At 32.9% G+C, this 17,774-nt stretch overlaps 1 protein-coding gene across 2 annotated transcripts in view; it reads right to left on the reverse strand.

Moving 5' to 3' along the window:
- The window catches only part of LOC127841027 (Kv channel-interacting protein 4-like), a 98,369-nt gene that overhangs the window by 11,724 nt on the left and 68,871 nt on the right, over positions 1 to 17,774 (reverse strand). The window contains exon 1 of one of the 2 annotated variants that reach the window (XM_052369536.1): positions 4,398 to 4,680. The exons of the other annotated variant lie outside the window; for it this stretch is intronic. Within the exon in view, the coding sequence (XP_052225496.1) occupies positions 4,398 to 4,431 (34 nt within the window). The 5' untranslated portion in view covers positions 4,432 to 4,680. Of the gene's footprint in view, positions 1 to 4,397; positions 4,681 to 17,774 lie in introns of those variants that run through there. 2 annotated transcript variants of the gene reach the window in all.

The following is a 17,774-nucleotide window of genomic DNA, read 5'->3' on the forward strand; positions in this document are numbered from 1 at the left end:
CCATTAAAGAAATTATTGTAGTAACCGAAATTCAGATCTATCAAATTCAGATTCATTTAGAAAAAAACTCAATTATATTCTATCCAAAATAAGGTTCAAGGTTTAGCCCGATAACGTTGTAGAACTTTAACTCTTATGCGTTTTCATTCTCTTTGTTTGGGTCAAATATATTCATGTGTAGCACTGTCAAGCTTTAAGAAATAAAATATGTTTAAAGTAAAGTAAAAACCTATCATAACGGTTGGTATTCTGTTCAATTACAGCACAATTACTTATTGGTTTTCTGAATACCATAGCATCATCTTTGCAACTTTTAAATTTAATGTGAAACGAACTTGTAGTAAATACACGTCGTTTTTAATCACTGCTTTTGTCAATCTTCCCATTTTGTAAAAATTTAATAAGATTTTCGTTGTTCATGCCAGGGGTAGGCCAAACAACAAGCATGTCTTCTCATGTTTAATTCAATATAACTAAATCAAACAATTAACTAAGTTTAACGACAAAAGTCAAAATTAGTTTTAAAGATTGTATTCAGATTCAAATTCGAAGCCAGAAAATGTTGCCACTCCCAACAGGAATCGAATCCAATAATAATTATAACATAAATTGCATGCTTCGTAAAAATACCAGCTGATTGATTCATACAATCCCATCCCATTTTCTGGGATTGTATTGCTGTAAACATCTGTTTGGTTTGTGTTTTTACAATTGGGAGATGGAAACTTAGGCGTGTAAAAAAACATTTATTTCTGGTATGGGACGCTAAAACATAAACAGGATTATACCTAATCAAACATAATGTCAAGAAAGCACTTAAAGAATTATCGATAACTTAAAGAGACAGATAAATCGTTTGCTTCTATTATATTGGCGACATTCAACGCTAATCAATTATAAACAAAAGGTATGTGAATGTAAACTGAATATATATAATTAATGTGTTAGATATCGAAATTAGCATTAATGTTAAGGACTTTGCCTAAAAATGTACGGTAAATACGTAAAAAAGGTTAATATTTTCATTATAATTAAAATGTTCACAAGGATTTTTCTCCGGCTAATATTTAATGATATATGATTATGGATTATTTCCCCTTTTTGCAAGTGCAGACGTATCGATACTGCGCCATAGATGTATGCTCTTCTTGTTTTTGCACAGCAAGCATGTGGACAACCTGTAGCACTAAAGGCATTGCATGGCGCCGTCTGACTAGCAATTAGCAAACTGGCTCTTCTTCCCCAGTTAATTCCCGAAGAGGGGCATTTCTAGAGCAACACTGACATTTATTGATATACGAGAAAATTGTCTTACGAGGCTTGCTATTGCTTTTAACGCGAGGATTTCATTTCATCACGACAGGAAGAATCTTCAAGATTCTGTCTCTTATAGAATAAGTTTACCCTTTAAGGTTTGTATAAATATCATCATAAAAAACGAAACGTACAATGAAATTACAGGCTCGAGTCCCCATTCGCTGAACGGAAATATTTATGTTCATTGTAGGTCAGGTTCTGTAATTATGGGGGCTTTAAATAGCATAATCTACTCAGTTGATACTGTAAAAACCGTTATCTTGACTAGATGTGCTTTCATAATAATAGCAACCGGTTGCGAACATGACTGAAAAAAGGATATAACTAGTATTGTTACTTTTAACACATATTCTTTCAGTGTTTAATTATAGCGTGGGTGAAATGATTAACGTCTTATTTACAACATTTCATGAACAGATGCAATGTAGTCTGAGTATTTGTCCTACAGTTACTTTCTAATAAACATGCACGCAAGCTTAATAATAAGCATACAACTAGACCGCATTGCCGGAGACAGGGCAACAAATGACCCCGGTAACAATGTGTTAACCCATTTATGCATAGTGGACTCTCCCATCCGCCTAAATTGGATCAATTTATTTCCAAATTAGGGATGTCTAGTATATTTATTTCTATATTTTGAATATTTCTTACTGGTATACACATTTGCTTTTTAAACGACGTCATCAGATAAGCGGTCAAAATAACAAAGGACGTACTATTGCATAAGCTGTTTTAGTTTTGTGTTGCAGCGTTTCTAATTGTAAAAAAACGTTGATTATAACAGTACAATCGCTTGTTATAATCTGACTATTCTGAAATAGCATCACATTACATGTCGTCAAATATAGGGCTAATACACGTTTTCGAGGGGATGATCGTCTGCGGGCGCTCGAAAAATCCGTTACTGCCCGAGTCACTCGGGATTTTCGCGAGCCCGAAGATGACCATGTCCGAGAAAATGTTTATATTTACTATTATTGCATAAACAAATCACACATAACAAAACAAATTAAAATAACATTGCAAACAATATGTCTTGTTCATTCGACATCGACAAAATAATTCGATTATGACGTCATACAGTGCAATGTTGTGTTTTGCATATGCCTAACTCGGTCATCATCAGAAATGACGAAGCTTTACATTCGAATAGGCAATTTTCGTTAAAAAATGTGTTTAAACAGGGGATTAATGCAAAGTTGAAATGCAGCCGCGCAAAGTAAAACATGAGGAATTATTTTGGAATTTACTGGTCGTGACAGATAAATGTATCGTCATAATAAGTAATTGTTTTCATAGATGGTTCTTTCGTACAGGTATATCTTATTTCGTTCCAACTAAATTTTCTAAAAATTCATACTGCCAAGCTATGGTCACTGAAGTATTTCAAGCATACAGCAGGAACGTTGAAGGTACATTAACACTTACATGTACAGGATATTCTTTTAAAAGTGCTGAGTAACTAACCTTAACTTCATTCACGTTGCCAATAAATAAAGCTGTTGGTAAGAGAGTACAGATGGTATAATTTGAAAAGTGAATTGAACAATATGCCTTTATCCCTGTATGCATCAGGAAACTGGTGCTTAATCAGTTCCCCATTTATGCTTGGAAAGTCGTCGATGACTGGAGCACACAGTTCATAATAATTTCACATTAAATCCCATGAAAAATGGGAAGTAACTGCGTGTGGACCAGTTTATGAATATGAAAAAACACATAACAGGGCTTGAACGGCACATGCATCGCCTTGTTAATACACGATTTCTCTCTCCTTTTGCTGAGTTTCTGCACCCCGCCAGAGAGCATTATAGATAGAGTTTAAGCAGTAATGAGCGATCAATTAATTTATTGTTGTTCTGTTAATGCCCGAAGTATTTAGTGAAAGTTGTATCTGGGTTTGACATTCTACTTTAAATTGCAGACGTCTTTATCGTTGCAAGACGTAAATATAGTAAAAGTACCATTTATAGTGGCATGCCAAATTACATGTTTAAGATAATACGAAGTGGCACACTTTTAAAGCTTAATACTTAAATTGAAACTGCAAGTTTGAATACCGATAATTCAATAAACACATTCTACAACACGCATCAATAATGCAACTTTTTAAATATGCTGAATAAATCATACCCATTTGACTGTTTTATTCATACAACAAATAACAAAGTAGTGCGCTATTTTTTAATAAGAACAAATGGTAAAGATAAACCAGATAGAACCGCACATTAATAAACTCCACATTAGTTTATTATGTAAAGATGCGTATCAATAAAGGACGATGGTAAATTTCAAAATTTAGAATCTGCTGATAATTTAAATGGTCTTTACATATGGGCCATGTTTAATATTTCGTATATTACAACTTTGAAAATACAATGTTGTTTATTTACTAGTGCGGCGATTCAACGTCCATGTTTATGATTACTCGTTTTCTTAAAGACATAAACTGGTCACGTTATTGTGAGGCCCTGGTATGAATCATGATAAAAATCTGCATATACATTGCGAAATACATCATGTACCTTTATGTTTTATACATTATTTATACCGATTATTTGAACCATAGCTTGTTTTACTCAACTGACATACACTCTTCTTCCTTCCAATAACCATAACTAAAAAAATGTAAACACATTACAATACATGGGAATACACACATTAACACTACTTAAATTTCACGATATTATTATAGTGCGTTTATACCCCCACTATAATAATTTAACGCAACAACGTAGAGGTAATATAATAAACAAATATCCAATATAAACTAAAACTTCGCTCTTCACAAGATACTGATAGCAAAGACATTGCCGCAATCGGTATCGATTCATTATCAAAATTTGCTAATAGCGCATGCATGTATTTGAAAAATGAAGTAGGTGTTATATTCTTGTTTAACTGTTCCATAATAAGTGATCGATACGAGAAACAAACGACATAAATTCCTTCATAGAGAGCGTTCAATTTAAATAAGCACATACCACCCATCTACAAATCAGAATTGAGTAAAATGAATATTTGTATATTATACTATCGCTGTAACAATCTTACATGTTTATATTTTTTGTACATACCATTATGGTGATCTTTGTTGTAAATTGTCCCCATTTTTAGATTCCTGTCACATGGACATTGTTTTTACACGTGTTACAAAATCAAAATTTATTCGTATATCTGTAAACACCGAACAAAAAGCAATCCTGAAAGAATAATCCTAGACTTCCACCGCATTCATAAGGCTACTGATACGGAAGCATGGAAATGCAATCAAAATACCCCCTCTCGATTATTTCCTCGGATTACTTGATTGGAGTCAAAGTTGAGAGCCAGAACCCACAAGTACTTTGAATCTTCACATTCACGTTCACCGTGAAAACAGCTGTTCATGTTCGCTCGTTTAACATCAAAGCATTGGTAAACACCATCGAAAATATCTTCAGTCAATTAGGTCTCTCAGACTGATACGTATGATCCGTGGGGAAAACCGTGCGCGCAATATTAAATCATTTTAGAATTGCTTACAATCGTAGTCATAAATCAAAGCTTTGTAGAACTTGTTTGAACGTCATTTATTGTCATTTTTAGCGATCCAATCAACAACACAGAGGGTTGCATTTTTTGTATCTGTAATACATTAGATTTAGTAGCGCTATGCTAACGATAAATGGCCACTCAAATCAGAACAACCATACACATAATATTTTCCGTTACTTGACAAAGCACGTATTTCTGATCCTGCCCTGCGATTGTCGCTAAATATGTCTCTGAAATCGACCTCTTGATGTCACTGGCAAGCTTATTGGCTTCTACTAGATGCGCTAGGATTGATGTCGATTGATTGCTGAATAGGTTATAATGTACATAGCCAGCAAACTAAAAGTATACAATATTCGTATGTTCATTTAGATTGTAAAGCAATCAGCATGTCGACTTAAAGACGTGATATAACGAATTTAAATGTTCGATACATACGTTATTATGAAACAAGGTAAATATAATCACTGGATACATGGTATTCAACTGCATTTTATTTATTATAGTTTTTAACGCGAGCAACATTTTTAATGATAACATAACACGATGTATCAAGGCAAGGTCACACTACGGCTTAAATGAAAACAGTTTACTCCATTTAGTCACTTGATCGCAAACCATGAGTTTACTGTTTCCTACCAGATAGTCAATAGTATACAAATCATTACACTAAATATAATCAGTACTGACAGTACTGGTGTGACGATGCTTTTGAAGAGGATTGATATAAAAGCATCTATTTAAGTTTATCTACATCACCACAATTGTGTATGTAGGTACGAAAATTTTGGGTACGAATAAAAATGGATACGAAAATTTTGGGTACAAAAATTGAGTACGACAAAAAATTTGGGTAGGAAAACAAATTGGGTACGAACTACTTTTTGGGTACGTGCAAAAATTCGGGTACGAACAAAAATTGGGTACGAAAAGAAATTGGGTACGAAAAATGTAGGGTACGAAAAAAAATTGGGGGTACGGGGAAGGCGTACCCGTGGTGAACTTGATCCATTCAGCGAAACTGGGAGGCGGGTTACATTCTCGATCAAATATAACAAGAAATATCTTAAAAATATATTACACGTGTATTTTCTGTACCTCTTATCTTAAAAAACGTTCTGTTACAGTTAAACGTTTGTTGGTTTTAACATTACGTTTCAGCATATAAATTCAAAACTTGACATGCTCTTTAGTTACACCATGCTCTTTAATTCCACATTTATATCATACCAAACTTTATATTTTGTTGTTTCCTTTCCTAAGTTAATGATGCTATGTGTACGGACGTGATTTCACATGCCCATGTGCATGAACAAATAATTTTTCTATGTTGATTATTGTTTTTTTTCTCTAACTCAATAGGCTTAGGCATGTTTGTTCGTTTAGTACGGCAATAATTTCATGATGATTCCCGAAAGTAGGTATGAGCACATAGTCGTAAGAGCACTTGAATACGTGAATTCGCCCATGAATACATGGTAAGGTTAACTAAATCTCTGCGATATAACCTAATATGTGTTTAAAACAGCAAACAATATCCAACAAACGAATGAATTATCAAACATAGTATGTGCCCTAATGTGGCTATTTAATTTCTGTTTGAAAAGTTTATTAAATATGCAAAATGAAAAAGCACGCATACGAGCGAGTTTCACAGATGTCAAACGGCTATTATGCTGTTTATATACCATAGTCGCTACAACGTTTACAAATGGCAGGTTCGAAATAATTCGTTTTCTTTACACTCATGACCGCGTTGAAAGCTAATAATACACGTTTTAATTCGCAATTTATTTACTTAATCATGACAAATGTCAAATACAATACAGAAAATGCAAAGTTGTTTCATTGATCTATAAACATATAATGGATTGAATATAACTGATTTAAAATTAACGTTTTCAAACTATTATTAAATCTTTTTCCCAGAATATGCTGTCCTATTTATAGCTGAGCTTCCTATACTTTTATCAATGATAATCAGCGAGGTATGCCGATTAGAAATTACGAGCTTTCTTAATCGGACTGGCTCGGTCTTTTAGATAGGTCGCCATTGTGAAGAACGTTTTCATGGTATGAAAACTTAGACGAGCTGCTTCGCAGCATCGTCAAACCGATTAAAACTGGGAGCACCTTCTTGGACGGGCAATCGAGGTTTATAGCGGTTTAAAGCTAGTCACCGAAGCCCAGAATGAATCACGCGTCATACACGTGTATGTAACTAAGCAGCATGACCTTGAAATTAAAAACCTATATGTTGCCATCTTCCGTTTATCTTTGGAAGTCGTTATATATTGATATCGAAAACATTGACACCATTTCAAATTGCAAATTTTCACGGAAACAGCTATTTTATTTATGCAACAAAAATCGCCAGTATCTCTACACTGGAAGTAGAAACATGTTACATGCCCGATAAAGAAATAATTGCAGTAAATGAAACTCAGATCAAAAAATCATTTACCAAAAACTCAATTATGTTCTTGCGGAAATAATGTTGAACATTTTTAGCATTACTTTTGTCATTGTGGTAGTTTGCAAAGACTAGCTCGTTTTACAACGATCATTTCATCCCCTTTTTTTTGAGCTGGCTCCTTTATGGTAATTCCTCGTTGAATAATGAAAACAACACCTTCATTTTTAACAAAGTTCCAATAAAAATTAATACGACAACACGATTCTCAACTTAGCAAACTACTTTCGTTTGCTTGACCGGAATTATTACTTATTACTATCTGTTATTCCATTTTACCTATTATTTAGTTTATTTTACTTTAAACCTATTTATTTAAGCTCGGTTGCATTGAAAGCTTATTGAAATATTCTCTTGTCCGATTCATGGGAGAAATAGTTCGTGGTGACTTTGGAGAGGATCGCTCCCACAGTGATGTGAAGTATTGTATTATTATTATTATTATTATTATTATTATTATTATTATTATTATTATTATTATTATTATTAGTAGTAGTAGTAGTAGTAGTAGTAGTAGTAGTAGTAGTAGTAGAAGTAGTAGTAGAAGAAGTAGTAGTAGTAGTAGTAGTAGTAGTAGTAGTAGTAGTAGTAGTAGTAGTAGTAGTAGTAGTAGTAGTAGTAGCAGTAGTAGTAGTAGTAGTAGTAGTAGTAGTAGTAGTAGTAGTAGTAGTAGTAGTAGCAGCAGCAGAAGCAGCAGCAGCAGTAGCAGTAGCAGTAGCAGTAGCCGTAGTAGTAGAAGAAGTAGTAGTAGTAGAAGTAGTAGTAGTAGTAGTAGTAGTAGTAGTAGTAGTAGTAGTAGTAGTAGTAGTAGTAGTAGTAGTAGTAGTAGTAGTAGTAGTAGTAGTAGTAGTAGAAGAAGAAGTAGTAGTAGTAGTAGTAGTAGTAGTAGTAGTAGTAGTAGTAGTAGTAGTAGTAGTAGTAGTAGTAGTATAGTAGTAGTAGTAGCATCATCATCAAAAGTATTTGTTTAACTAGTACCATCATATCCCGAATTAAATCTATATATTCGTTGTGTTTGAAGTTCTGTATACTTTTTAAATGAATAAAGCTTTCTCAAGGGAAAGACCCCCGATTATGTTGAAGAACTCTTAGTCTAACCCTTTCCCCATTATCTTTGTTTGGGCTAAATGCATACATTTGTAACACTGTCGTGCTTTGGGAAATATAATATGTTAACAGTAAAGTAAAAACCAATCATAACGGTTGGTATTCTGTTCAATTATAGCACTGTGACTTAATGGTTTTCTGAATACCATAGCAACATCTTTGCAACTTTTACATTGATTGTGAAACAAACTATTAGTAATTCACGTCATTTCTTAATCACTGCTTTTTCAATCTTTTTAGTTTTGTATAATGTAATTAGATTTACGTTGTTCATGCCAGGGATAGGACGAACAACAAACATGTCTTCTCATGTTTAATTCAATTTAACTAAATAATTACATTAACTATGCTTAACGACAAAAGTCAAAATAAGTTTTAAAGATTGTATTCAGAAGCCAACAAATGTTTACGCTCCCAACAGGAATCGAATCCAATAATGATAATAATAACATAGATTGCATGCTTCGTAAAAATACTAGCTGATTGATTCTTAAAACCCATCCCATTGTCAGGGATTGTATTGCTGTAAAGATGTCAGCAAGTAGCCGTTTGTGGTCATTTTTCGTCACGAGGCAACCTTTCCCAACAAAATGGTACATAGTTTACGAAAATCGACCGCCATTTAGGCAATAAATCGCATAAAATGTTGATAAAGGTGATTTTCCTGTGTCAAGAGATACCTACCTTGTTTCTATATAACATATCAGAATTTTTTGTTTTTGTTTGGTCCAATATGATTAAAAATGTTGTTTTATGACAAATTGATAGTGTCAAAGTGACTTGGCCACGCGCCATTCACCTGTGAGCTAAAGCATAAACAAGATTATACCAATCATAATGTCAAGAGAGTACTTAAAGACTTATCGATAACGCTAAGAGTCTGATAAATCGTTTGCTTCTATTATATTTGCGACATTCAAAGCTTATCAATTATATCCAAAAGGTATGTGAATTTGAACTGGATATATATAATTTATGTGTTAAACATCGAAATTAGCATTTATTAATGTTAAGGACTTTGCCTAAAAATATACTGTAAATACGGAAAAAAGGGTAATATTTTAATGGTAAAATAAATGTTCACAAGGATTTTTCGCCGGCTTATATTTAACATTATTTCATTATGGATTATTCCCCCTATTTGTAAACAAAGATGTATCGATACTTCGCTATAGATGTGTGCTCTTCATGTTTTTGCACAGCAAGCATGTTGACAACCTGTAGCACTAAAGGCATTAGTTGACGCTGTCTGACTAGCAATTAGCAAACTGGCTCTTTTTCCCCAGTTAAGTCCCAAAGAGGAGCATTTCTCGAGCATCACTGACATTTATTTGTATACGAGAAAATGGAGCCTAAAGGCTAATTTTCTAACTAGGCTTTCTATTGCTTTTTACGCGAGGATTTCATTTCATCACGACAGGAAGAATCTTCAAGATTCTGTCTCTAATATAATAAGTTTACACTTGAGGTTATGTATAAATAGCATCATGATACACGAAACGTACAATGTAATTACAGGCTTGAGTCCCAATTCGCTTAACGGGAACATTTATGTTGATTTTACGTCAACTTCTGAAATGATAGGGGCGTTAAATATCATAATTTACTCAGTAAATACTGTAAAATCCGTTATCTTGACCAGACGTGCTTTCACAAAAAAAGCCAAACGGTTGCGAACATGACTGAAAAAAGAATATAATTAGTTTGGTTTCTTTTTACACATAAGCTACATTGGTTTTCAATGTTTAATATTAGCGTGGATAAAATGAATAACATCTATTTTACAACATTACATGGAAAGATGTTATGAAGTCAAAGATTTTTTTCCTAAAGGTATTTTCTAATAAACATGCATGCAAGCTTAACAATAGGCTTACACCAAGACCGCATTTTCGGAGACAAGGCAACAAATAATCCCCGTAACAATGTGTTAACAACAAAGAAGATGTGTCATTGATAATTGAGGTTGCAGAAAAAAGTATTTAAAATAATTTCTCTGCTGGTAATGTGCCTGGAGTCTCATGAGTCCTCAATAGCTGTTAATTAACTTTTTAATGCAGTATAATGCCATCTATAGACACCAACGTAATTATGTAAAGTGTGTTCTACCAATCAAATGCTTACAAAAGAACTGAATACGCCAGATGATTTTCGTTGTGAAATGACAGCCATCATTCTTCACAGGTATACTTATATGCATTTTAACATGTCATTAGATTAGTGTTCAAAAGAACAAATAACATACTATTGCATAAGTTGTTTTAGTTTTGTATTGCATCATTTCTCATTGTAAAAAAACGTTGATAAAACATTACCAATCGATTGTTATTATATGACGATTCTGAAATAGTATCACATTATACATGTATGTCGTTTAATGCGCGATCAATTCATTTTATTGTTGTTCTGTCAATGCCCGAAGTATTAAGTGACATGTGTATCTGGGTTTGACATTATACTTTAAATTGCAGGGGTCTTTATCGTTACATGTGTGAATTTATCAATCCTGTATTTGATAGATGTCCTTTGCAAGAATTAATTAAGGTGAAAGTACCATTTATAGTGACATGCCAAATTACAGGTTTACGATGATATTTATACTAGCGAAAACAGATATAACAAATATGAATTTGACCGAACCATTACCATTTAATTTATATGAATTATAAGAGGCATTTATATTTCAAATTGACTTCAATAACGTCCTCATGGTAATTGTCATGTGTAAGCATATTTCATACATCAAACATAATTCGTATCAGGAGTCATGAGAGATTTTCATAACATTGTGGGTACATGTACGTTGCCTTGTGAGGGCCTGTTTATATGTATTAAACATTTATATAGTATGCATAATAATTACATACACATGTAAATATAAAATAAACGTAAAATACAAATACATTCCAGCAATTTAATGGGACCCCATAAGCTGTGTTACAACTTCTTCCTTAAGAATTATTACGATGACATTGACTGTGCACGATATACTGAAATGTTCTGAAATATTTTACAATGGATCTAGGTAATAATTGTGTACCTGTAATTTCGTCGTGCCCCAAAAGACTGTAAGTATGTTGTATCTTTACAATTAAATAACTGTATTGTAAATAAAGCATATCAATAATAAGTTGAATGACCTGTTGTAAATAAAGCATATCAATAATAAGTTGAATGACCTGAAATTTATATTAAGACATCAGTATGTGTTCGTGTTAATACTATTTACATGAGTGTTTAATAAAATTTAGGCTGAACGTGGGGTTCAGAGCGCCTTTCAACCGGTTTAAACGCCAAATGCATAGCATGAATCGTTCCGAAATGTTGATCCCAGCCTTAATCATGCTATTTTTAATATTCACTATCGTATTGTATGTTATGTTTTTACCTCCCATCAAAGGTTAGTGAATAATATATTTTCTCCTGATAATGTTTATTAAGCTGCATTATTCCTATATATATATACACACAAGCAGTAACTGCATTGTACTAACTATTTAACGTTCATCCTGTGTGTGGTTTTGGAATAACTACTGTGGGTGAATGTATAGAAATGGCGTTTGTAACAAAGACAAATTTTCAATCAATGTTTGAAACTTTTACAGGCATCCGTTGTGTTGAAACAGGAGTTAAAAAGGAAATGCGTCTATGGATAAAAGCAAAGCAACCACAACGTTGCTTATTTGGCACAATATGGTAAGGCTGAGACAGTTTTTTTTTTGAATAATTGATGACTGTTAACGCTGGCACAAATTTGTAAATGGTATATTTACACGCGTTTATAGGCCTATTGACAGTTTTACTTTTTCTCCACCTAGTGTTCTTGATAAATTAACAACACTTAGTTCAATGAATGCAATATTAGAAAGGAGAATGGTACATTAGGTTTCTGTGACATGTAATAAAACCATCAAATTGAGAAAGATGCACATTTATTTGGTATATAATATACAATTCTATTTCGCTTACATTTACATACCAAGACCATTTGAGATTATAATGTAGTTATATTATGGATAGTAAATTCAAACGGAACATACGCATTTTAAAATAAACGAACACTTCAACGTTTCGGTGTTTTATGTTTTCAATCAGTGTGTTCATATATATGACCTTAACGCAGAAAAAACATTGTGTCGGATGATGTTTGAATGTCTCCGCACTCAGTTTAAGGAAGGGGGTTCAACAATCATGAATTTTATGTAACATTTTTTTATATATGAAACACGGCTTCATCACGAAACCAAAATTTTCACACTTCATTTATTTTCAAATTCGAATAATTATTCAACCACATTCTGGTTTGCATGTAATCTACCAGCACATACAATTCAATAACAATATTCCAAAGCGTTTGGCGAATTGTATTCACTACGTTCAGAAACACTTGCATTGATACAGTCATGAATGCAATCTACCTATACAAAAAATAACAAAGGAAAATCTAATTCATTATAAACCTGGTTAATAAAAATGTGATCACGTTTGAAATCACACATGAAAACTCTCTTTTTAACAAATTAACTAAGCAATAATTAATTAGCAAACCAAAATGTCTGAAGTTTTGCTCTTTTGCATGGACAATTCTTGAGACCGAATAATATGAATATACTACATTAATCATCATGTTACTGTATACATAGGTAAATCAGCGAAAGTGAAGAAATATTATGAACAACAATTACACACAGGCGGATGTTAGTGACAATTCATATACAAATGGCATACACGATTATTTACACACAAATATAACAACAAAACGTATGAGGAATTATGAATACTTTTTATTACAAAGGAACATTAAAAATATACTGCGCACTGATTTGCTTTATAAAGATGTTACGTTGAAAGCTAAACATTAAAATAGTTTGACTTAAATGTTTTATTTACAACAAACTTAACAGATATTTAACAATTATACAAAATATGTATTTATTTAAAACATCCCTGTTACCGACAGCTATTCAAATACTCAAACCCAGACACATAAAGTATATACAGAAACTTAAACACAAACAGATTATGTTTATTATCAGTTTTGGAATTTATATGCTCAAAATTGTTTATAAATACTAATATTGTACCGGTAATCGGCTTCGGAAGCAAGCGATTCCAACAACTATACTGTGCTTAATTGTACACGATAATGACATATATATTAAGGATAAGGAGACAATTGATGATTGTATTCTCTGAAATGAAAATCTGCATTTGCCACCATTTGAGAACTGAAAACCAAACGGAAAACTAAACGGTTGCCTTAATGATATAACGATATGCGTTGAGATCAACACCATTTAATATCTTACCGAAATACAATTAACAAAACGTGGTATTTATGATATAAAGAAACGGCAACTTTTGATTTGGGGACCTATATACACCTTGTAGTGTACAAGAATATGTTGTTTCCTGATTATATCGAAGGACCAGGATTTGTTTAAGTGAAGATTGTATAAGTTATTGTGCAATTTGCCTACACAAAACAATTGCGGCCCATTGTTCTTGTTCCGCTTTGATCCGAAGGACATGATTTGTACACACTTTGTCGAAGAAGGTCCTCTAGATGATGGTAGAAAACAACTATGAAAGCAACAGTCTTGGAATTTTAAAAACTAGTATTTTCATAGAGATTTCACATATAAGTCTATATTCATGTACAATGAGTTCATTGTAGTAACACAAGGTAAAATATAACAAAATAAAGTCGGTACCCATTTAATACTGTGGTGCCGAGGTAAATGAATGTCTGATTCAGCGTTTCGTGATAAATCTTTTGATTACAATAGCAACTATCATCATCCAGAAATCGGTGAGCCTTAATAATGCAGTTTTGTTTAAAGTAAACTTCCCCTAACTAACTCATGTTTAACTGTGGTGTCGATGTAAATGTATGTCTGCCTCAGCGTTACTTAATAAATTGTTTGATCACTGTAGCAAATATCATCATCCAGAAATCGGAGAGCCTTAGTAATGCAGTTTTGTTTAAAGTAAACGTCCTCTTACTTTACGGATAAAAGTAAAATTCAACGCAATATCAACTCTGATTTCAAAGAATAAAACATTCAATGACCAAACGCATCTTCGTGATAAAATTATAGGTGGACTAAACAAAGAATCTTTTAGTATTAGATAGATAAAATAAATTGGCGTTATAGCAGACAAACTACCATAATCCTGGAATATTATCAAGAAAAAACAATTTAGCATATGTCGTCGATAGCCCAGGGGGAGAACAAATCTCCCATGATAGTTAGGCTTTTCTCAAAAGCCGGATGAAATGTATCTTTGATAAATGTTCATATTTAATCAGAAATATTCAATATACAGCAGTTAATTTGGTTATTTATATGCAATTCATAATTATCCCCCGGCTATTTGCAATCCTCGGGGCGCGATTGATCGATGCCATGTAACTGCTGTAATGGAACAAATATACTGTTTTCACGAATGTCCTCATTATACAATATTCGTATTTCCTTTAGACCGCTATGTAAAGGACAAGGTACGCTACAGTGCTCAAGACAATCAGTTTCAGAAAAGCATTTACCCGAAGTAAAAGTTACAACATTAACAAAGATACAAAGGTATGCCAAACATGATATTTAAATGAGCACGTCAAACGGCTGTATTGCTGTACATCTTGTACCGTTTGCTGTTATATATACAAGTCAAAGAGACATACATGTAAAATGAATTTGTTTCATATCGCTTATTCATTTTATAATACCTTAATACGTTCAGTAATAATATCCAGGAATAAAGATCACATGCCCATTGAAGTAAATGCAGTTGATGAGATGTCATTTATAGGCATGCCGAAACAATAGGATTTGGTCAGAAGCAGGTCCCATGGTCCATTATTGAAATTGTGCAATAATTAGTAATATAATCTATACATGGACTCTGTTTCATTCGTGCGCATTAATTACAAAGCTTCTTTAGTACAATCGATAACAATGTCATGTGCAATTTATATACATTTACAATTCTTCTGACATTACCTGTTGTCTTTGAACGATCTAAAAGGAAAATAATTTAAATCGTGTATAAACATTACTGAAATAAAACACGTAAATTGAACACTCGATTATCATTATCCGAAATCGACCAGTGATCATTCTTCTCATACGAGTTTAAGTCGTTATATGAGATAAGCATGCGTCCTTACTTTCATTATATAGTTACGTTAGAATTCAGGGCGCCAAAACTGTGTTATAGTTTGAACTCAACAGTGACATTACATCCATTAGAGTATGCTGCAGTTTCAGATATAAAACAGCTCAATTGCCATCATACAATTATATTTGTGTTTAATTTAAATACTACCAAACCCGGTCGAGTTTACACGAGTTGGCTAAGTATTTTATTATTAGTGAATGCACCAGAATTTCATGTGAAAGCATCCAACAACCTGTAATTGCCCTGCAACAAAATGACAATAACATATGCGAACCCTAAAATAGGGATGCACAATATCAAAGGCTTGTTCATACGAATGTAATGTTTCAGACCGTCAATATAAATAATGAATTTAATTACGCAGAACACAATTTAATAAGTGCCATTAATTGCTAAAACACTATGGTGATTCACATGGTGACTAGTATGTTTGTAAAGCTCAATCACTTTAGCAGCAGTACTTTAAAATTACGCGCCAAACAAAACAATCCAAAGGACGGAGAGACAGACGGAAGGAAGGGCCGAACAACACAGACTCAACGAATTCCATACACACGAATGTATACTTTTATGCCATTTTTATGTAATTATTGAGTTATTTGACTTAATGTAACTGTGCATTTAAAAAAATCAAATTTAAAATGTTTCAGTCAAGTAATAATCCTAATTTATGTTTAGTAGATCGTCTCAACAATCGTTTTAGTGGAGTGAGTTTTTTGTGGAATAAACAACATAATAGTCATTTACATTTAACAAAAAAATACCATTAGGTTAGTATATGTATTGACCTTATGTGATTGCAAAACAACGATGACCCCATTTCTGATATGTAAATAAACAGTGTTTTTCTAGACACGTTGTATGGGTACATGTAAGGTTTATAAGGTGGATATGTGACGTTGATTAAAAGCATTAAACATCATAAGATGGCTTTAACGGTATTTTGGACGTTATACAAGTATTTTGCAATGCTTTGCACAACCGCATCAACGAAACCAAAACCTGCAGCTGATCATAGTAATATAATCATTTATATTCCGATATCTGGTTCTCAGTAATCGGACAAAACCCAATATTATTCGTACTGGTAATGCAACTATGTTAAACGACATACGTTTTTGATTCCTTACAATTCTATTCAACATTCGTATTGCTGGAAGACGGCCGTGTTATTTGCCATTTTCAGTAGCATGAAACGAACGAAATACAACAAGTACATTTGCCCTTGTGTGTCAGTAAAGATAATATATAGTTTCTTTCTGGTTTCGTTCCTGCTCGTGTTAAATTGCGTTTTTGAGTAAGGTATATTTCAATAATTATGAATATACACAAAAGTCAAGTTTCAAATTTAATCTGAATGACACCAAAATTGATGATGAACTCGACACTGCATTTTGAACAACTACCATGCACAATACAGTTTTGTTTCTTACGAATACATCTTTCATTATTTCCGAATATGCATTATGCACAAACGATCTTCTGTGACTGATCATTACATTTTAAGAGAACGACATTGTCGTTAATAGTTCACAATAGATACAGAACTAGTTTGACAACGGTATTTATAGAAATAAATATGCATGATGCAGTAAAGGACTTGGCGGTCGAAATTTGAGTATAAAAGAAGTAAACCCGATGTTTCTAATGACGTCATTTCATTGACGGAATGGGATATATTATTAACAGTGACATCCCTATATGTTTGCGATAACAATCAGAGTAGTGACGCCTGTTCAACTCTACATTATTTGTGAAAATTTTGTTAATACATGTAATAAATAATATTCACACGAACACACCTCGTATCGAAGACTTGTACAAAAGATAAACATCGGTAGTATTGATTTTTTGAGATGGCGATATGAGGCAAACACAGAAAATAAATCTGGTTAGTTTTTCATACTTCATTCTACTCTAGAGATTGAGAATTGTTATTCAAACACAGCTACCAGCAAGTATCATATTATAATGTTAACCTCGTCTGCTTCCCAAAATCAAATATTCAAGTGCATAATAACCGAAACAGGAATAACAGTATCTCTAAGAAATGTGTGTTGTTAATCTCACTGTATCACAAACATAAGATGTCAAATGTAATAAGGTAAGTGTATACAACATTCATTAAATATATGCTTCGATCAAGTAAAAGCAT

This window comes from Dreissena polymorpha, chromosome 8 (assembly GCF_020536995.1).
Source record: "Dreissena polymorpha isolate Duluth1 chromosome 8, UMN_Dpol_1.0, whole genome shotgun sequence".
In the NCBI taxonomy this organism is placed as follows: Eukaryota; Metazoa; Mollusca; class Bivalvia; order Myida; family Dreissenidae; genus Dreissena; species Dreissena polymorpha.